At 45.7% G+C, this 20,772-nt stretch overlaps 1 protein-coding gene across 1 annotated transcript in view; it reads right to left on the bottom strand.

Annotated features, from left to right (window-relative positions):
- Nucleotides 1-20,772, bottom strand: part of DMRT1 (doublesex and mab-3 related transcription factor 1) — a gene marked incomplete at both ends in the record, with an annotated part of 104,976 nt that overhangs the window by 39,819 nt on the left and 44,385 nt on the right. The window contains one exon of the mRNA XM_080819939.1: nucleotides 2,738-2,882. Within this exon, the coding sequence (XP_080676065.1) occupies nucleotides 2,738-2,882 (145 nt within the window). The remainder of the gene's footprint in view (nucleotides 1-2,737; nucleotides 2,883-20,772) is intronic.

Below are 20,772 nucleotides of genomic sequence, written 5' to 3' on the forward strand. Positions count from 1 at the left end.
TGTCTCCCCAGCTGCCCCTTTGCTGGAAAGCCTGCAATGGCTTCTCACGTCACTTGAAATAAAGACCAAAGTGCTTGCAATCTTCTACAGAGTGCTACTTGACTGGGCCTCCTTGTCTCTCTGCTCTACCTCCAAACACTTTTCAGGATATGGAAGGGGGAGGAAATGCCTCCTCGCCTCTTTACCAAGGAGAACATTAAGCAGTATTGACACAGTAAAAGGAACTTTCCCTGGAATCCCTATGACATTCTATTTGCAAGTTGCCATCTTCAGCAAAAGCAGAGAAGACTTTGAACTGGGACTCCTTTTTTTTACCTGGTAAAGACAGGTTAAACTTCTCTTAAAAGAAAGTGAAGAAAAACTGATTTAATGGACAACTTTATACTTTAAAGAAAACATTAAGTCTATGGAAAAACATTGTTTTTCAAATTACTTGCAAGTCCCCACTTAGATCTTCCAATCATAACTTATTTATTAAAACACAACCAACCCAAGGATCTCAACCCAAACCTGATGGAAGTGATAAATGCAACTGGTTATTGGCCAGCCTCTGTCACCTTGTCACAGGTGAATATACTGCTGTCCCTCTCCCTACCCACCGCACCCTGCCACCAGTCTCAGCCCCACTCAACACAAGGGCCTCCGCTGTCCCCAACTGCCTACTTGTGTCAATGCTGATAAAACTGAGGATCCAATGCTCCAAGAGATGACCCTGGAGGTGTCCTTTTGACCCCCAAACACAACTTCCTCTTCTCTTCCCACTTGCTCTGTAAACATTCCATGCAACACAGAAGCCCCACCATGCATTTGGAAGTCATAAAGCCACATTTCTTTAAACAATGAGCTGCTATTTGGATTTTCTATTTATTTATATTCTCCTTCTCCATGGCAATTCGAAAGTAGACATTATGGAGTTCCACTAACAGCTCTTCCTAGCTAACTCCCTCAGGTGCGAGGCTAGTAGTGAGGGAGAAGGGCACCAGGAGGGTAAGCCTGAGGCCTCCTCACGCTTTCAAACACAAGTATCACCAGCGAAAATGTAAGCAATCCTCACTGGTATTCGCCCTGTCTTTCCTGGTGAGCACTGGTGCCGCCGGTCCTTTCTGTCCTGGACTGTAACCTCTTTTCCTTCTGAGCCTTTCCTGCCATAAATTCAAATGCCTCCTGCTCCTCTTATACCTGTCCTTCTCTGCTCTAATAAATTTCCTCTTATCTTTTTATCTTACTGCCCTGCTCTGAATTTACACCTTTCTCTCAAGAATGTGAGTGCTTCTGGAAATATTCCATTATTCCTAGAGCAAGAAGCTCAGGCAATTTCTTCCTGAAAGAAGGTTTCACTCCTAATTTCCTGTATGAACAAACATTTCCTTAACTGCTTCATTGCTACAATCGGCACTAACTCCACAGACAATGGGTTAGGGTCCTGACCCTCTAGGCTGGTGTTTCTCTACAGAGTAGCAAGCTCACTTAAAAAATAATTCATTCATTCATTCACTCAACCAATAAATAACAAATAAAAGGCATCATAACAGGTAAAAAGGTAACTAAGATGTGTGCTCTGTCCCTAAAGAGCTTAAAAGCCAGATAAATACATAGAATCAAGGAGAGTGTGAAAGAAGGACCACATCGACATACGTTCTGTGGTATGAATATTTATCATACGGAGCTGTGCTTGTCCATTCCCGACAATAAACGGTCATTAATGAAAGTCAAAGTGCAATCAATAATGGGTACGTCAGCCCTGCTACAGTTCAAATGGATCCGTTCCCTTGTCCTCTACGCTCTGCATTAATGAAATCCTCTATTTCATTTCAGTAGGGCAAATAAATTATAACTTGCCCAGCTTTTTTAGACTTTCTTATTCTGAATTTGGAAATCAAAGCATGGTTTTGATTCTCGTTGTCTAAACGCCTGCTTTACAAAGAAACAAGTTCTCCGTAGAGTGTCAACTTACTCAGAGAACAAACCTCTTCTTATTTAGCACAGGCCAAGGGCCAACCGTCGGTTTACTAGCAGGTCACACACTATTGCCCTGATTCCTACTTACAGCCTTGATCACTTTCCTTGATCAAAAGATAAAGCTTAAATATAAAGAACTTAAAAAGAGGGCCTACAAACACAGCAGTCATAAAAGACCTGCCCATCACCACAGTGTAAATGCTGGGGAGAAGGTTAAAACTGAAGTTGAGGAATTGTGTATTTCAAACCGCTTTGGTTCATTAAACAGTCATTTTTTATTTTAAAGCTATTACATCAGAGTTATTTGCATTGCTACTGCATAAACTCTGAGATCTATTGTATTCAAAAATGTTTTATTAAGTTATTTCATTTCCTCCCCCAAAAGATGAATATGCCTTCAATTTTGAAATGGAAAAGTTTTCAATACAGTACAAGTATTCAATACAGAGAAATTCACCTCACCAAAAATATCAGGGTTTGAGCCACATTTTCCTCTGAACCTGTATTTCATAGTGCTCCTCCTGAAAATACATTTTTTTTTAAGGTTCTGATGGGAGTCTCTCATTTTATTCTTGTCACTCCAGGTAGTCAGAAAAGACGTGATATTAAAGCAAAAGCATTCCCTAACGAGATACCGTAAAGGATACTCAAACAGAGGAGTCACGTGGCAATCTCCCACAAACTCCTGACTTGCAAGACCTTGGAGAGGTCTAGAGACCCAGCATTGGCCACTCATCCTCCCTCCACCCCAATCCAAGCTGTGCATCCAGACACCTACCACTGGCTTTGGCTTCTGAGTAAGAGGGGCCATCCTCGAAAGTGAAGATCTGGGACACGCTCTGGCCCAGGTAGGAGGGAGGCGGGTAGTAAGAATGCATCCTGTACTGGGAACTCACTGCGTGGCGGTTCTCCGAGTTTTTCATCTGCTTGAGAAAAAAAAGGAATACACTGAGCCCAAAGTTGCATTTTACAATGATTACAAGAACTGCCTGATTCTCCAAGAGAACAGGCTATCGCTGTTGGAAGCTACCTTTAACCATGAAAATGCACGTGCCCCCCAGTACAATGACCCTAGAAACTCTGTGCATCCTTTAGGTGACTTTTCTATCTTGGGGTCCTTATTGAAGCACTCCTGAAGCCCCATTTGGTCACGTGATACTCAGTTAACAAGCACTAAGGGACACAGCAATAGAGGAACAACACGGCCCAGGAGCCAACATGTTGCCACAGCTCTGTCTAGTTACTTAGACATAAGCAAGTTATTTGCTTCCTCACTTTCCCTCGCATGTAAAACAGGCATCTCACTTTGGTTACCTCACTGTGTTCATATAAAAAAGAACATTTAAAAAAAAGACAACACGCAAAGCTTGTGTAAGGGTAAGCTTTTCCCATTCGTGCAATGACGTGCCTGATACTGTCCTCAACGTCTCTTCCCAGCCCCCTTCCACGCTCTCACTATAGCAAAAAACCCAAGTCTGGGATTTCCACTTCCCAGACCCTCTTGTCACCAGCGTCCTGAGGTGATGTGGATTCTGCAAACGGGACATGCAGGGAGACGCGGAAGGCTGACTTTGCAGTCATGTAGACACATGACTGGCAAATGAGATTCTGCCTTTGGGACACTGGGGCAGCTTTTATGTATGGATCAGCTCTCCATTGCTTCCTGACCTCTCATTTAAAGGTAAGGTGATGTGACCTGAAGACTTAGAAGCCCCCCACCCACTTCAGGAAAGTTGCAGAGCTGTCCTATTTCCTGCATGACCCCTGGTACAGACACTGAGCATGGGATCCTGTCTTCCCAGCAAGAACAGCTAGACTTCAATTATTTATACTACATTTTTTTTTAAAGATTTTATTTATTTATTTGACAGACAGAGATCACAAGTAGGCAGAGAGGCAGGCAGAGAGAGGAAGGGAAGCAGGCTCCCCGCTGAGCAGAGCTCGATGCGGGGCTCGATCCCATGACCCTGGGATCATGACCTGAGCTGAAGGCAGAGGCTTTAACCCACTGAGCCACCCAGGTGCGCCTATTTATACTACATTTAAAAAATTAAATTTAAATGGTATTAACTTTGTTTAAAAAGTCAATTTAAGGGAATGTTCAGGAAAAATCAATTCTGTCTGTGAATTAAAGAGTAAGTTCAAAATCATGTTTTTCAATCAAATAATGCTACTTGATTAAGAAACTCGTACTAACATGATAGAGGCTGGCAGGGCAAATTTACGTACTGGGCTTCGCCAAGATTATCTACGAATATTAAATTTTGGACAATTTTCCAATGACTACAGGCCTGTGTGTACTTTTTCAACTGTCCCAAGTGCTCCCCAGCACGAATGAATGCCCTGATGGGTGGATTACTTCTTCTTGGCAAAACAAAGACAACTGTATTCCAATTGATTATTTTCTCTCAATTGAAGTTTATCTGGCAAGCTCCCTTTATCCTTCCTACTCTGTTTCTCTGAAGTATATTAATTGGTATCTCTTCCAGCTCAATCACACTATTTTCATCTCCTATCATCACATAAATCCTTACTAAATAAGAGGCTGAGCATGCTATACTTGGAAGTAGCCAAAGGGGAAAACCTGTCTGCCCATAATGAAGAACCCCAGGTCAGGAGAGCCATTAAGGGGCCATGAAGTCACTGAGGAGGGTAGGGACCACTTAACTGCACAGAAGCCAATATTGGTTAGACCAGTGCATCCCAGGGCTTTCTTAATATGTATGCAAATGGCCTGGGGCTAAGCAGATTCTGATTCAGTAAGTGTGTGGTAGGGCCTCAGTCTGGCACAGTCCCAGGAGATGCTGATCCTTCTGGCTCAAAAACCTCATGCTGATGACAAGGGACTAGAGTAAATGATCCTTTCTCTCATACTTCACACCTTCAGGGCCCCACAACCAAAAAGGACCTCCTAAAAAACTCTTTTGATCCATTGTTTATCACTGCCAACTTTCCACCTGAATGGAGGGAGGATGGAAATCATGTAAATAGCACTGTAATTTTTCATGATTTTTCCTTTTATACATGAGATTCCTCAGAGCTAAAGGAATTTTCTCAGAGGTCTGCCACCATCTAAGACCAAACTCCAACTCTCTTCAAACGAAAGAGCCATTGCTGCCTCTACAGACTTCCCTGAAGTCCCCTGCAGTCTACGTAATGAACTTTGAGCAAGAAGCCAGCTGTCAGCTTTAACACACACAACATGGCAACAACAACACAACACACAACACACAACACACACAACACAACAAATGGTGAGGCTTCCCTGCCACTCACAGCAGGTGCTAAGCTGGTCACATCTTCTGGTTTGACATCTACAAGTCAGTTCTTCAAGAAAAATCCTTTTCAATTTTCTCTGTGTACAAGTAAACTGACAGGTTTTGAGACCCGCAGGCTCTGCAAAATGCTGGATTTTTTTTTCTTTTACTCTGTATTTGTATAAAGCCTCTTTTTGAAATGTTGAAAAATGTTCACTATGAGTCCAGAGCAGAGATCAGCCTACGTTTTTGGTAAACGGCCAAACAGGAAATATTTTAGGCTTTGCCACCCACAGGGTCTCTTGACAATCAGCAAATGAATGAGCATGGCTATGTTCCAATAAAACTTTATGTATAAAAAAGGTACACTGATTCACAACCTACATTCTCACTGGAGAAAAGGGAGGAGATCACCCAGCACTCAAGCCTGGGTTCTACCACTACAGTGTCTGATTTCAGTGGTCTGGGAGGCGGCCTGGCCCTGGGCTATTTCAAACCTCCCCAGGTAACTGCATATAGTACATCATTAGTTTTTGTTGTAGTGTTCAACAATTCATTAGTTGCATATAACACCCCATGCTCATCCCAATACCTCATCCTTAATACCCATCACCCGGACACCCCATCCTCCCACCCCTCCCTTCTGTAACCCTCAGTTTGTTTTCCGGAGTCTCTCATGGTTTGTCCCCCTCCGATTTCTTCCCAATCAGTTTTCCGCCCTTTTCCCTATGATCCTCTGCACCATTTCTTATGTTCCACATACTAGTGAAACCATACGATAATTGTCTTTCTCCGCCTGACTTATTTCACTCAGCATAATCCCCTCCAGTTCCATCCACAAGGATGCAATGCTGGGTATTCATCCTGATGGCTGAGTAACATTCCATTGTATATATGGACCACATCTTCTTTATCCATTCCCCAGGTAATACTAATGCGACGTCAAGATTGAGAGCCAGTGACCCAGATGTACCGACATATTTCCCACACTCCCAAGAAGTATGAAACCCCAAGATCCCCAGTATTAACTAAAAAATGCAAAAGGTTAAGGCTGACAAACAGGTCAACTGCTGCCAATCTCAAGTTGTATTGTATTTGCAGAGATTCAAATAAACTGCAGTTTTTTCCCTTAAACTAAAGCTTACAAAAAATAAACAATTTCAAACCCATGCATGTTAATTTTTTCCTTTAATTCCTTCTATTTCTAGAAAGTATCACATAACAAGGATTATGTAGAAGTAAGAGTTGAAGGATTTGAACTCAAACATTGAATTTCCCTAATGAATCCCAAGATCACTGAGCTACAAAAGACTTTGAGGAAAAGAAAAAGATACGAAGGGTCAGACTCCAATTGATGTTATTAAAATATGAATTTGCTGAAGCCATTTATCACATCAGCCACATTGAACTTGAAGAGTAATCCACAAATAACCATCCATGTGATCACCTGGACCGAAGGATGGTTCTACGCACAACTGACTCTTCAACGACAGAGGAGGGCATCGACTTCCCCATGCAGTCGAAAATCCACATGTAACTGCTGACGTTCCCAAAATTCAACTATTAAATAACCTGCTGTTGACTGAAGCCTTACCGATAACATGGTAAATTAACACACACAAACAGTATCCTTAGAAAGAAGTAAGCTAGGAGGATAAAACGCTATTAAGAAAACATAAGGAAAAGAAAGCACATTTACAGAACTATATTGTACTGACGAAAAAAAAATTCACATAAAAGTGGACTCGTGCAGTTCATACCTGTTCCTTTCAAGGGTCAACCGTGGCATTTCTAAGCACTGTGTAAGTCTCTGAAATGTGAAGCTAATATCACACTGTGACTTGTTTAGGAAAAGGCATGGCAGAATGCAATTTCAAACGCTAGGTCCCTTCTAGTTAACCTTCTAAGCCCCCCCTCCCCAAAAAGAACAAGAAACAAAAGCCACAGTCCTGGCTGCTTTTGGATTAGACAATTGGGTAAACAAGGAAATGTCTGAAACTTGCTTTACTTGAAAGCAGTAGTACTTAACTGGGGGCAGTGTGTCCCCTGGGAACATCTGGCGACTTGGGGAGACACTTCTGCCCGTGACAGCTGGGGGAGGTGAGGAGAAAGGTGTGCTGTGGGCCTCTAGTGAGCAGGGGCCGGGGGGATGCAATGCACAGGATGGCCCCCGCACAACAGGAACTAGCCAGCCCAGCATTTCAAGAGTGCCAAGGTTGAGAAAACTTGCTTTAAACACCCCTAGTCCCTGCTTATGCTCAGCCCCTCACCTCCGGCTCAAACGGCCAAGTTCTACTGAGGACAGAACTTGTACACAAATTAGAGGCAGTGTTCAGTTCTGCTAAAAGGATCTAATTTTTTTTCCCTTTATGCAGGGCAGCCTTGTTTCTTCTCAAGATTTTATTTTTTGTTCCTTTAAGTTAAACAAATGAACCAAGTAAAACCTAAAAACCCAGTATCCAATGAATTATGATTCCCATTACTATTAGCATGTGGTAGCTGGCAAGCAAGAGACATGTTTTATAATCTTATTACCCACTCCAAGTCTCTGAACCAGAGTGTGACCCACAGATAGAAACTGGGCTGGTGGGGAACGTGCATGGTGTTAGTATTAACCCCAGAGGAACACCTAAGAGCTTTGGGTTTTCTTTTATTAAACTGTTGAGGACATGCAGCACAATAAATCTGAACCACAGGTTTCTTTTTATACACCTTAGTCACTCTTTTTTATAGTTACAATAAAATCCCAATAAAACAAAAATGTAAGACCCTACTTCCTTTAAAAAAAAAAAAAATCCTAAATACCATTCCCTGGTTGTCTGGGGGCACCGGGGCCGGGAAGAGCGTGATCTTGCAGAGAAGAGCCCGCTCCATCCAGGCTGAGAGGGGTCGTGAAGACCAGACCTCGGACTAGCTGTTCACGGAGCCCCGCTCAGCTGCAAAGCAGGGCTGGCCAGGAAAGGAAACAGACTTCTGGAGAACCGTATGGGATAAAATTCCCAAGTGCAAACCCTGATATTAAAACAAACAGTAAGAAGATAACCTTGGCAATACCATGTGCTTTACAGCCCTTTAAGGTGCAAAAGCCACATTTGGGATGAACCTTTGATTTTATGAACAGAAATGTTTTTCTGAATAAAAGGCAGGGCTCTTCACACGCTGTGGAATTCCAGGTCTCCTGGTGATGTGAGGAGTGAAGGCTGGAGGCTGACTTTCATCCTCAATAAAGGATTTCTTCGGCTTTAATAGAAGCTTCTTTTCAAACCCTCGAATGGGATGCCTGCTCCCACACTCACCTCACCACACACTGTGAGCCCTCCTCGCCCACAGACCTCACCTGTGCACGTGCTTTACCCAAAGGGCAAGTGCCCATTCACCTCCTGAAACACACGCCTCATTCATCCTCTGGGATGCCACACGTCACAGCTGGAAAGGATTCTTAATACACAAGCTAAAAATGACGGCTGTTACGTGCACATTTCAGAGATGACTGAGAGGTTAACACGGCAAATGCTGACTCCTGGGACACAGCCCGTCCTTCCCCCTTTCCCTCCTTGTCTCTCGGGTCCTCTGGCGGTCAGCTTTCTCTAACCCAGCTTCCTTAACGTCCTCTGCTGTGCTCACCTTGCTTTCTCTTCAGGGCTCATGTTACCGGGATGCCCTCCACGCCCCTTCTCAATGCTAGGAAGACAAGGGGACAGCACGTCGAGACTGGCCTTGTGCCACCTCGGGCCCCTGCAGATTTCCCCAAAGCCTGGGTAGATCTGTCCAGTGAGCCATGGGGGAAGGGGCTGGCTTGGAGGGTCAGCTGAAGAAGCTAAGAGCTATGTGCCCAAAAACGGAAGGGCGGCTCCTCAGAGAGGAGGTGGGAGAAAAAACAGGAGGAAGAGGACGGCCACGCAGTAGAGCAGGAAGAACAATCAGTTAAGCAACGGCACCTCTATGACACCTGAAACTGTGCGCCCCGCAATTCCCCAAGCTCCAGGAAGTCTGTGACAAGACAGGCAAATGCAACATGAAACCTGCGTGAGGGGCCTTCTCAGAAAGAATGAAGGAAAGGAGCTCGATGTCAGGTCTGGATTCACACCAGCGCAGATACAAAACACACGAAAAACAGCCATAAGATGCACTACAAGATGCGTCACGGAACAATAAGCAAGTTGTCTGGAGATACAGAACCAACACAGACTGTGAGAACATACAGCAAGCCTCCCTCGACTCCCAGAAATCCCAGAGAGGGCACGAAGAGCCACACCACTCCCACACACACTTTAAGGAGTGGACACTCCACAGGGATCAGGACAAATACATTTGTCACTGGTCTGTTATGCTTGTCCTTATATAACACAATTAAATAGGATTATTTCCACATTTTAAAAAACCCAAATTAATTTTTAACTTGTGCTGCTTGGTTGGTTGTTTTCACCATGTGCATCTGTGGTGTTGAGAGAACAGGATTTACTCCTTGGACAGTATTTTCCAAAATGCAGCACTGTCACTGCAAGTGACCTAATTCACCAGGTTGCAATCAGCATTTAAAAAAAAAAAATAGGGGCGCCTGGGTGGCTCAGTCCTTAAGCAGCTGCCTTCAGCTCGGGTCATGATCCCAGGGTCCTGGGATCCAGCCCTGCATCAGGCTCCTTGCTCAGTGGGGAGTCTGCTTTCCCCTCTCCCACTCCCCCCGCTTATGTTCCCTCTCTCGTTGTCTCTGTCAAATGAAACTGAATAGAACAAAATAGAAGAAAAATCTGAACACTCATTGTCTGTGGTATGAGGAAGAACTGTTGTATGAAATGTTTCATTTTGTGTTTGTGTGTATGTGTAAACATGAACTCAATCACAATATAAAACATTAAGTTCTGGGGCACCTGGGTGGCTCAGTGGGTTAAGCCTCTGCCTTCCGCTCAGGTCATGATCCCGGGGTCTTGGGATCGAGCCCCGCATCGGGCTCTCTGCTCAGCAGAGAGCCTGCTTCCCCCTTTCTCTCTGCCTGCCTCTCTGCCTACTTGTGATCTCTCTCTGTCAAATAAATAAATAAAATCTTTTAAAAAAAAACATTAAGTTATTTCTCTGGATCTCTGTCTAAAATGTTTGAAAGACATTGGTATATAAATCTGGTAAAAGGAAGCAAGGACTTTCAAAAAACAGGTACACACAAGAAAAAACCTATTTTATAAAATGGTTCCTTTCCCGGACCCTGGAAAGATTCAGACGCACTTCAGGGGGCTCGGGCGGGGGAGGAGGGGGTCTGCCTGCCCACAGTCTCTGCTCCAGCTAGCCCAGCACCTCCCTCGTCTTCCCAAGCCACGCATCTCTGCTGGACTACCCAGCTCCTGGGTCAGTATTTCCATCTGTTTCGATTCACAAATCTAAACCACCTGAAGTTTTCCAGAGCTAGACAGAAAAGCAAGCATCATTTACCTGAAAGCCAATAGAAAACACAGCTTCAGCAAAGAAGCTGGTGGAAAAGGGTGTGGAAAGTCTGCATTTTTAGAATCGGGCTCATAACTCTCCAGACAGAGGACTCCCCGTTTTGGCGAACATGGTGAGTCTCTGAAATCATTATAACCCCTCTTCAGCAAGGCGGTGGGGGCTTGTAGCGGCGACTTTCTTAAAGTAACTTTCTTGAGAAAATGTTGGTTCTTGACCACAGGACGAATGGACTTTCAGAGGAGGAAAGGAAAGTGAAATTGAGTAAATTCATTGAGAGATGCTAGAGAGACCTGTCCTGTGCTCTCCTGGAGTCCTCACAGTGAAATAATCATTAACATAAGAAGAACCAACAGCTCAGGGGGATGAAGTGACCCCTTCCACTCATAAAGAGATTAAACAGAGAAGCAGGATCCAAACAAAGCAAGTCTGCCTTGGAAGCTTCTCCACTAACCCTAGCCGCCCTGCCTGCTGTAAGTTAAGATGTCTGCTGATTATAAAGACCTCCTCACTACCTTTGGCTTTTACCAGTTCTTCCATATTTTCCCTGCTTCAAGATCAAATAAGAAACTTTTTGGTAGCGGTTGTGCGGAGGGGAACGTCTGAAAATGAGAGGAAAACGAGCCTATAATCACACATTTGGGAACTTTGATTTTAGGACTGAAAGCATTAGAGGCATCCATATCTGTTCCCATCTTGATGGACAAACTTAATTAACCTTTGCTACTCTGTTCCAACCTACTGTTTTAGACAAAACTAGTGACCCACAAACAATATGTTACCATCAGAATCTCAACGGCTGTGACATCAAGAGATATAGCCCTATCAGCATTATCGGGAAATAAGCCACTTGGATTAGCTGCTCTAAGAAATATGGATTATATTCATGTCACACATGAGCTGTCAGAAACATTAGGATACTTTTAGCATAAATCAGCAGTGTGAAGGGTATCTTATGAGTACTGAACATGACAGACTGCTCGGAGGGCAAGGTGAGACTGTCTGGGGCCTGCTTCTACACGTGAGCACACGCACAGACACACACTTCACCTGAGCTGGTATGAAAAATTCAAATGCAGGCTGCTGAGGGGTGAGGGGTACGCCCAACTCTCCCGGGTTAGCGGTATGGAAAGGCCACTCCAAGACTATGATGGACATCCCACCTCTAAGTAACCAAAATGACACAAGAATGACCAGAAATCTGTTTCCCTAAAGTGTACAGAAGAGGGAGTGTCGGGAGAGGGGACAGGATGGGGAGCCACAGAACCATGCTTAAGAACAATAAACTCCGAGATTTAAATTTGGTTAATCCTGTGAAGACATAAGAGTCTTCAGTCTCGGAAAACATCACCTAAGATATGTTACATCCTCTAAGATCTGATAAGACATATCCTAAGATATAAGAAAACATCATATAATACCTGTCAAGGCTTCTTGCAAGGAAAACCAAGAATTGAGCTGCCCTATTAGGAAGGCAGAAATATAAGGGAACAGACGTGCCCTCTGCAGTCAGGTAAACCTTGGCTCAAAGCCAACCCCACGCTCAGCAGCTATGTGATCCTGGCAAGTTACTTCCTCTCCCTGAGTGTCCATTTTCTTACCCACAGAGGTGGTAGCAATCCCTGAGCGCTGCCTGTAGGGGGTGAACAGACAGCAGATATGAAGTGCTCAGACTGTAAGGCTGTTCAACACCTGTCCTGCTGCACCTTCTCCATCCCTTCCCCCAACGGGGCCTCCCTCTGTGGGTGCACTAGCGGGACGGCAATGGTCAGACTCCAGGACCCCTCTTATGGGGTGCCCTTTCCCAGGTATGCCAGGGGTCTGCTAAAAAAGAGGGAGACAGACAAACCTTTTTATCACATACATAAGTTTTTTAAGTATATGGACCTTCTGCTTGGTATTTGAAAGAAAACTCCCTTCTCTGAATTTTTTCTACTTTTCAAATCTTAAAAATTTGGAAACCCCACTCCAGATGCTACCCTGCCACTGTTACATACAGAGTGAGAGAAAAAGAGCAAGAGAGAAGAATGTGCCTTCACGTTTTTTTGGAGCCCATACCATTACTCAAGACGGGATTATTTTGTCCTTCTGCATTCTCCCAGGCCTGGCTGATAAGAATGACTAAGTGCCAAAAAGAATGCTCATGAGAAGGAATGAGATGAAAAGATGTGAAAAACAAAATGAGGACGTAATCCCTTTTTCCCGGTTTCCCTGTCTTATGAACCCGCTTGCCAGAGGCTGTGCATGACCAGGGTGATGCCCACAGGGCCCTGGGAGCAACCTGTCCTGGGGGTGCTCAGTACAGGGGTCTACTCTCTGCAGAGAACGGTTAAGAATTAATAAAAGTCATGGGGCGCCTGGGTAGATCAGTAGGTTAAGCACCCAAATCGATTTTGGCTCAGGTCATGATCTCAAGACTTGTGAGATCCCATACTGGAATTTGTGCTCAGCAGGGAGTCTGCTTGAGATCCTCTCTCCCTGCCCCTGTTCCCCCACCCCCACGCTCTCTCACTCTAAAATGACTAAAAAAAAAAAAAGGTAGTAAAACTCATTTAAGTCAATCTGCTTTGAATTATCACCATCCAGTGGCTGTTCTCAACAACAGCGGTGATAAGACCCCGGCCTCGCCCCGCCCCCCGCCCCCCCCCCCCCACTGCACAGGGACAACATCTCCACAGCCCTTCCCAGGAGAGCTCCAGGCTCAGTCACAGCAGCATCTGAGAATTCCGTGTGTCCTCTGATTCTCCTGTAATCCACTTCCCTGCAACCTATTCCTGGGGCGGGGGGGATGGGGTGGGTGGTGGGGTAAGTGAGGTTAGCACAGCGCCGGGGGCGGAGCTGAGACTCAGTACACGAATGGTAATGATGAACGGGTGAATGCATTTCTCATACACTCTCTGTAATACGATGGAGATTTTTTTTTTGGAAGATTTTATTAAGTAACCTGTATACCCAACAACGTGCGGCTCAAACTTACAACCTGGAGATCAAGAGTAACACATTCTACCAACCAAGCCAGCCAACCAGGTGCCCCAGAGATGTTTTGTGACTGTTATTTCAACCTTTCTACTGTCATATTCCTAATACAGTTTTCTAAAAACAGGGCAAACCAGCCTCTCCCATGCATTCCCTTGATTTCAGTCTTTATTTCAATTAATGAGGGACACTTAGCAAACCATATAAAATGGGCTCTCAAGAAATTTGAGCCTCACCCAGCCATGTACTTAAACACTCTGAAAAGCAGCTAATTTTGTATCACATTCACATATGCTTTGGAAAAAATGTAAGCTAAAAGGGCAAACATAAACAGATAAGATTTGGGCCACCAGCCCAACCAAATCAAACCTAAGCTTTTAAGAACTGTGATCTAATTATCTGGTGTTCAAGCAGATTACAGAATCCCCAAATGACTGGATTCTTTACTAACCTGGTGTTATTGTATCAGAGATCAGGTTGTGTAAAAATCTTGCAACAGACCGATAATGTATTTCTTTCTGCCCCCGACTGAATACAGAGCAGTCCCCAGGGTACACCAGCCCTTTGCAGGGGTTTCCAGCTCCATCCAGATGACACTGAACTTGTATTAGAACGGACATGAACCTGCACGTATCAGCGTCTTCCCAGGTTCCTAAACACCTGAGATTACACTCCACCGGGGCTGCCTGGATGCTACCGGACTGCTCCCTGCAGGCTGACAAACAGCACCTCAGGAAGTTCAGGGCCCAGCCCCTGGTCAGCACCGCCCGCCCCCGGGGCCAGGTTTCCAGAGGCCACTTCTACTTTCTTCTGTCATCTGCACATCTGTCATGGTGCACATCTGCACCAAAACACTTGGCATAAATGCCCGCCCTGTGCCCTGCCGCCCTTAGGAGAGAACCCTCAGCCCACCTCTCACCATCTGTGTGGGGTCAGCTTCCGAAATGCCCACTGTCTCCCTCAGCTCTGTTCCAGGCTCAGAGCCCCCCCAGCGGCACTGATTCCTTCCCACACGGCCCTCACTGCAGGCTCAGAAGTGCGGGGGCCACGAAGTCTTCATCATCTGTGAGACAAACCAGCAAGTCCTTCAAGAAGGAAGCAATAAACGCCAGATGCTGGCCGCCATGCCCATCGCTGGTGATTGCTGAGAGGCAGGGAGTGGGGGCTGCACTCATGCAGGCCTCAGGGCTCCGTGGTCCCCAGGTCCCAGCAGCCAACAGAAGCCCGCTGCCTGCAGGAGCAGGACTGTGCTGTGAAGGCCCCCGAGGGCCGGAGCCATTATCCTCTCCTTCCAAGAGAAGAATCTTGGGAGGAGGCATGCTTCAGAAAGGTATAAATGCAGCGAAGATTTGACAGGCCTCTGAAGGGGAAGTTCACAGCAAAGGCAAGGTAGCCCCAAACTTGGAGAAGCCACATGCCTTCCCTTCTCTGGCTTTAAACTTCCTGAGGTCTGTGGGGACTTCTGTGTTTCCTTAAAGAGAAGATTCTCCGAGACCGACCCTCTGACCTGGCCGAGTCCTGAGTCCTCACCGAACCAGACAGCAGAGCCTACTTGGGGTTCATGGGAAGGAGTCCCACAAAATGCTGGGTGTTCACAGAGCTGCTGCAGAAAGGAAGAAAGAGACTAAACCACTCTGCCTGCAAAGAGTTAAGCAGCGTGTAAAGTGGACACAATCCCTAAAAGCAGCAGCAGAAGACCCAGGGAACCCTGCTGTTGTCATGGTGACACACAGTGACTGACGCAGAGCTTTCCAGACTCTCTCTGGACTGCAGGCTAGTAAGATGGAGAAGAGACAGAGACGGGGAGGGGCAGGGATGGTGCTGAGTGAGGGCATTTACACAAAAAGAAATCCTGCCACCTCATAGAATCATTTTATTTTCACAAAACGTTGGAGAGCATAGTCTCAATAAAAACAATTAAAAAAAATGTTTTGTTAAAGTAAGCTCTTCACCCAGTGTGGGATTTGAACTCATGACCCTGAGATCAAGAGTTGCATGCTCTGCCGGCTGAGCTAGCCAGGCGCCCCTAAAAGCAATTTTTTGAATTGAATAATTGAGCTTTATGAAAAATCCCCTTGTCCTTCTTTTCTCATTTCTCTGTAAAAACCAGCACAGCTAACAACAACCCTCACGGAGGACAGTGAAGCACTAGACACATTCCCAGTAAAATAAGATGACTCTAATATCCGCTGCAGGTATTAGAACTGAATAATACACCAGGAACATATATGAGAACTGGGGGTATCTGGGGGCACACAGCAGTACCAACATTTTTCTGCGTCTATCCTGGATACCCCAAAATAAGCAACTACAAAATGATCAAAACTACAGATTTCACAGAAGTGGTCAGATACGAAATAAATATATCCCATCTCAGCAGAACCAGTCATACTTTCAATCAACATAAACTTACATCTCTCTAATTCCCCTTTAAGAAACCAAATAAAGGTTGTTAGCACTAACAGCCTCAGGCAAATACTCAATCTATTGTAATTACCTTTTCCTAAGGAAAGAAACTGCTTGAAATACTTTAAATGGTATCTGCTCTCATAAACTCTCCTTGTGTGTGCTGGCAATCTTTGCCAGTTTTTTTTTCCTTGAGAAAACAAGCAGTCAGCGTCCATCTGCCAACAGACAGTGGCCAATACCCAGCTTGCTCTAAGAGGAGAAGCCTCGGCTAGTTTTACCGGCTGGTGTGGGACAGTTTGGAGCAGGCAGCCCTGACAATCACAAGACTGTTTGGGGAGAGAGCCCCTGACCAAGGGTAGAGGGCCCAGTGCTGGGTCCTGGCTCCCCTGTACGCAGCTGCGTTCCACTGATCCCTTCGGCCTCCTCAGCTCAGACCTAACCTGGAATCTGAGGTGGCTACATGTGCATCACCCTGGGGTCCCTGATGGTACAGCTTGGTGGCCTGAGGCAAACAAAGAATGGATCTCAAGTCTGTTAAACCTTAAAAGCTGACGTGGATTTTGCACTCTACTTCCTTTTCTCTGACATACTGTTTTTCAGGTTTAAGAATATTTTAAAATACTGACTGTTAATGAGAACTGTCTCCCTGGGAACAAGAGCCAGATTTAAGCCACCCGACCCCCACTGGGCCCTCCTGTGGGACTTCCAGGAGATGGGGAGGGGCCGCCGGCTGCCCCCACATAGCACAAGCTCCAGAAGTCACTTCCTCTTAATCTTTTAGCTAAAGGTTGTTCTGATGCTGAGCAACTTGAATGAAAAGAGGAGGCAGTGTGAAAAGGGTCCCATCAGGCTGCCTGCTGTAGGACCTAGACCATCAAAGTGCAGGGGCTTCTGTAAGTCTGTAAGGCCCTGCGTGGCCCTGCTACCCGCCCCCACCACCAGCCCATGGAAGGTGCTAGAGGGCCATCCCAGGAATGCTCACAAGGGGGCACCTTCTCCGGACTCCAAGCTCCAGATGCTGGAATCAGCTTTTCTTCCTGCCTGCAGCTCAGTTTCAAATGCAGGGTTACTCAGATGACCCTCAAGTTCCTGTCTCTTTGTCCAGGTGACAACGGCAGGATTCCCCCCCAAGACCTGCATTTCGCATGTTTGTCTGATTCAGTGGCGGATGCCTACCACACAGCAGGCTCTCCGTGCCTGCTTATCTAATAAGCGAACACATCCAGTGAGAGGCATCAAGCATACATGGGCACCGTACCTAAGACACTTCAGACTGGGCCCAAAATAACCACCGGAAGGAATGAAATCACGTGTGTTGCCACTGTGACTGCGCCAGAACTATGGTCCGAATGGGAGTCTGCCTGGGAGTCCACACATTGGGGCCCCAGCTTCTGCAAAGCAATCCAGAGGCCTCCTGCCAGAGGGACAGAAAGGAGACCCCAGGTACAGCTCTGAGTCCTCCCGTATTCATTTCTGCTCACTTGATATGTACCTCTCCCTTGTCAACCTGGTACAACATGTTTATTTAAGAGATAATGTTGCTGTGGAGGAGTGCACAAGGCAATAAACAGCTTTTGCAGGCAATTAAATGCAGAAGTGAAATTGAGCTGCTGGTCAGCGGAACCAGCCATTCATCGTGAGTCTGTTCCAGTGTCACAAATGTTATTCCTGTTTCACAGCACGACAGGAATCTGTGACTGGGCCACAAATCTCCAGAGGCTGGAGGCAGACCCCACGGCGATTACAGTAGCTCTCAGCATGCAGGGCATGAACACGGAAGAGGCCTGAGATGCTGGGATGCTGACCTACTATGCTGCTCTATTTCTTTTAGTAGGTTTCACACTTAGTAGGTGCTCAAGAAACATCTGTGGCTTGCTTGATTTTATAGGGACACCTACCGGGAGCCTCGGCTTTACAATAAAAAGTCAATGATTTCTTTCTGCAAATAACTCAATGCCCTCCCTACTGATCTCTTAGAAGACTAGCTTCAAAAAATGATGCTGATTTGCACTTCTGTCAGTTTTTTCTAGTAGTCAGAAAGTCAGCTCTTTGTTGAGAAACGTGTCCTGCTCCCTCAACACACACTGATCCACTGAGCAGCAAGGGGAGGAGGATAACAAACAGAACGGTGGCTCGCTCTGGCGAGGAGTGAGGAAGGAAGTCAGCTCCTAGCAGCAGAGTCAAGAAGGTAGATAGAGGAGATGCTGCCAAAGGTTTGGGCCCTTGAGGCGGAGCCGGGGTCTGGCCAAGAGAAGACGCAGACAGGAGAGGGTAGCGCGGGGCTCTCCGGATGCACATGTGGGACACCTTCCACAAAGGAGATGAAGAACATGACGACAGGCATGGGAGTACCCCCATGCTGCCCTCCCCTGGGAAGCTTCCACCAGGAGGGCACAGGGCATGGCCCAAAGAACAGAGCCAGGGCACCTTTCTGAAACTGTGGGGCCAGAGCTCAGATGGCTGTTCCATACACGCCTGCCCTAACAACTTGGCTTAAGAAATGAGTCCTCCAGGGTGCCTGGGTGGCTCAGTCACTAACAGTCTATCTTCAGCTCAGGTCATGATCCCAGGGTCCTGGGATCAAGCCCCGCATCAGGCTCCCTGCTCAGCGGGAAGCCTGCTTCTCCCTCCCCCACTCTCCCTGCTTGTGTTCCCTCTCTCGCTGTCTCTCTCTCTCTCTCTCTCTCTGTCAAATAAATAAATAAATAAAATGTTTAAAAAAAAAGAGGAGTGAGTGGTCCAGTTCTTACAAATAGCAAAAATGCTTACTACTTATAAGTACTGCTTGAAGGTGTTCACTATTTAATTAATACTTCTCTATAACATACACATCTTAAAACATATGCTGCGTCATTATAACCGTTGTCTACGCTTTTGGTTTTCTCTTTGCTAAGTGGAACACATTCTTTCTTCCCCAACCCTGATAAAAATTATTCCCAATATTTTCATAATTGCCCCTACTCACATGCCAGTCTTTTAATAGCAACTAAAATGTGCCTTATGTATCCTGTATCTTGTTACTGAGGGGATCTGAGATAACTAAGTAAGATACGTATGAACAGAAGGCTAAAAATGGGTAGATTTTTTAAAAATAAGACTTAATGAAAACAAGTCACTGTGGTTCATGCTGGCATGGCCCTTGGTGTGCCCAGAAGCTTCCCCACACAGTAATCTCCTCACTGCAGGTGTACTACCACTGCGTATCCAGGCAACAATGAAGGCAGGACTATGCCCACTTCACAGACAAAAACACAGAGATTCAAAGGCTGTTTTGTATTTTGCTCAAAGCTTCAAGAACAGTTAAATCACAAATTAGAAACGAATATAGATGTTCCAGCACGAGACTCCAGGTTCCTCTAATCCAACAGACCTAGCTGTCAGTCCAGCCTCTGCCATCACTGACTGTGGGTACAGACTGAATCCTTTCTGCTCCAGTCCTCCGTTTTCTCTGCAGCAGGATGGGCTGAACTGGAACCGAATAGGACCCACTGCAGCTCAGACTGTCACTGGCCTGATGGTCACCTGCCGCTTTGCAAACTGATAGCTTGCATCTCTATAGGCTCTTGCATTTTAGATGTTAGGAGTCTATTTCCAAGAGAACTACTTTTTGTGAGCCTAACAACAAAGTTATAAGTCAAGCTTGTGCTTGTATCTGGTTATAAGGTTAATGCAGACTCCTACAGCATCAGACTTAGAGGGAATGGAGAAGTCATATGGTCAAGTCCCCTTGTCACAATCATTGGGATCATTTTCTAGGTTACAGACACATTGCAGGTGTGCCTAAATATGCTTTACTGATAATCATAGTCAAAGGAAAGTTGTATGCAGATTCCAAAAACAACTTTCAGACAGCAGGGAACTCAGCATATTTTAAACGCTAACTGCCAAGATGGCATATTTCAGGAAAGCTTCAGAGGCCCCATTCTCAGCCATCTGAAGTAACCACACATCCACACCGCTCTAGAAGTTTCTGCCTAATTCCAACCTCCATGAGTGAAGAAAGAAAATCAGAAGAGCATTCCAAGAAGATCCCCAATGAAAAGCAAAGCACTTAGGTAGAAATTCTAAGCCCAAAAGAACTAAACAGGGCGGCCTTAATGTTTATATTAATTGATGGTGGTTCCCGTGGCCCTGAGTTTTTGGCAGACCCAATGGTAACTAGTGATAGAAACACGATAGAAACTAGTGATAGAACTCCGGCTCTCCTGTCTGGTGGCTGTGTGACCTTGGCTAAGTCAGCCCTGAGTCTCAATGTCCTTCTTCTTCTTTTTTTTTTTTTTTAAAGATTTATTTATTTATTTGGCAGACAGAGATCACAAGTGGGCAGAAAGGCAGGCAGAGAGAGAGGAGGAACCAGGCTCCCTGCTGAGCAGACAGCCCGATGCGGGGCTCGATCCCAGGACCCTGGAATCATGACCCGAGCCGAAGGCAGAGGCTTTAACCCACTGAGCCACCCAGGCGCCCCTCAATGTCCTTCTCTGTAAAGAGGAGACAACATGATCTGCTTCCTGAGGCCATAAGGAGGACTCACTGGCCAGCAAAGGCTGGCTGTTGTTACTGGTGCTATTACTTACTAAGAGGAATGGGAATCAACTACAGCAGCGGAAAAGGACCTGGTTCTGCAAAATAATTTGTTATATGAGAACAGATTACCAATGGCGACCAGCTAGGAAAGAAAAAGTCTTAAGCCCAGCCTCCTGGGAAAATAAACTTGTATGTTACATGATGTCTTGGCATCTCC

The sequence above is a fragment of the Martes martes genome (genome assembly GCF_963455335.1).
Source record: "Martes martes genome assembly, chromosome: 12".
Lineage (NCBI taxonomy): Eukaryota > Metazoa > Chordata > Mammalia > Carnivora > Mustelidae > Martes > Martes martes.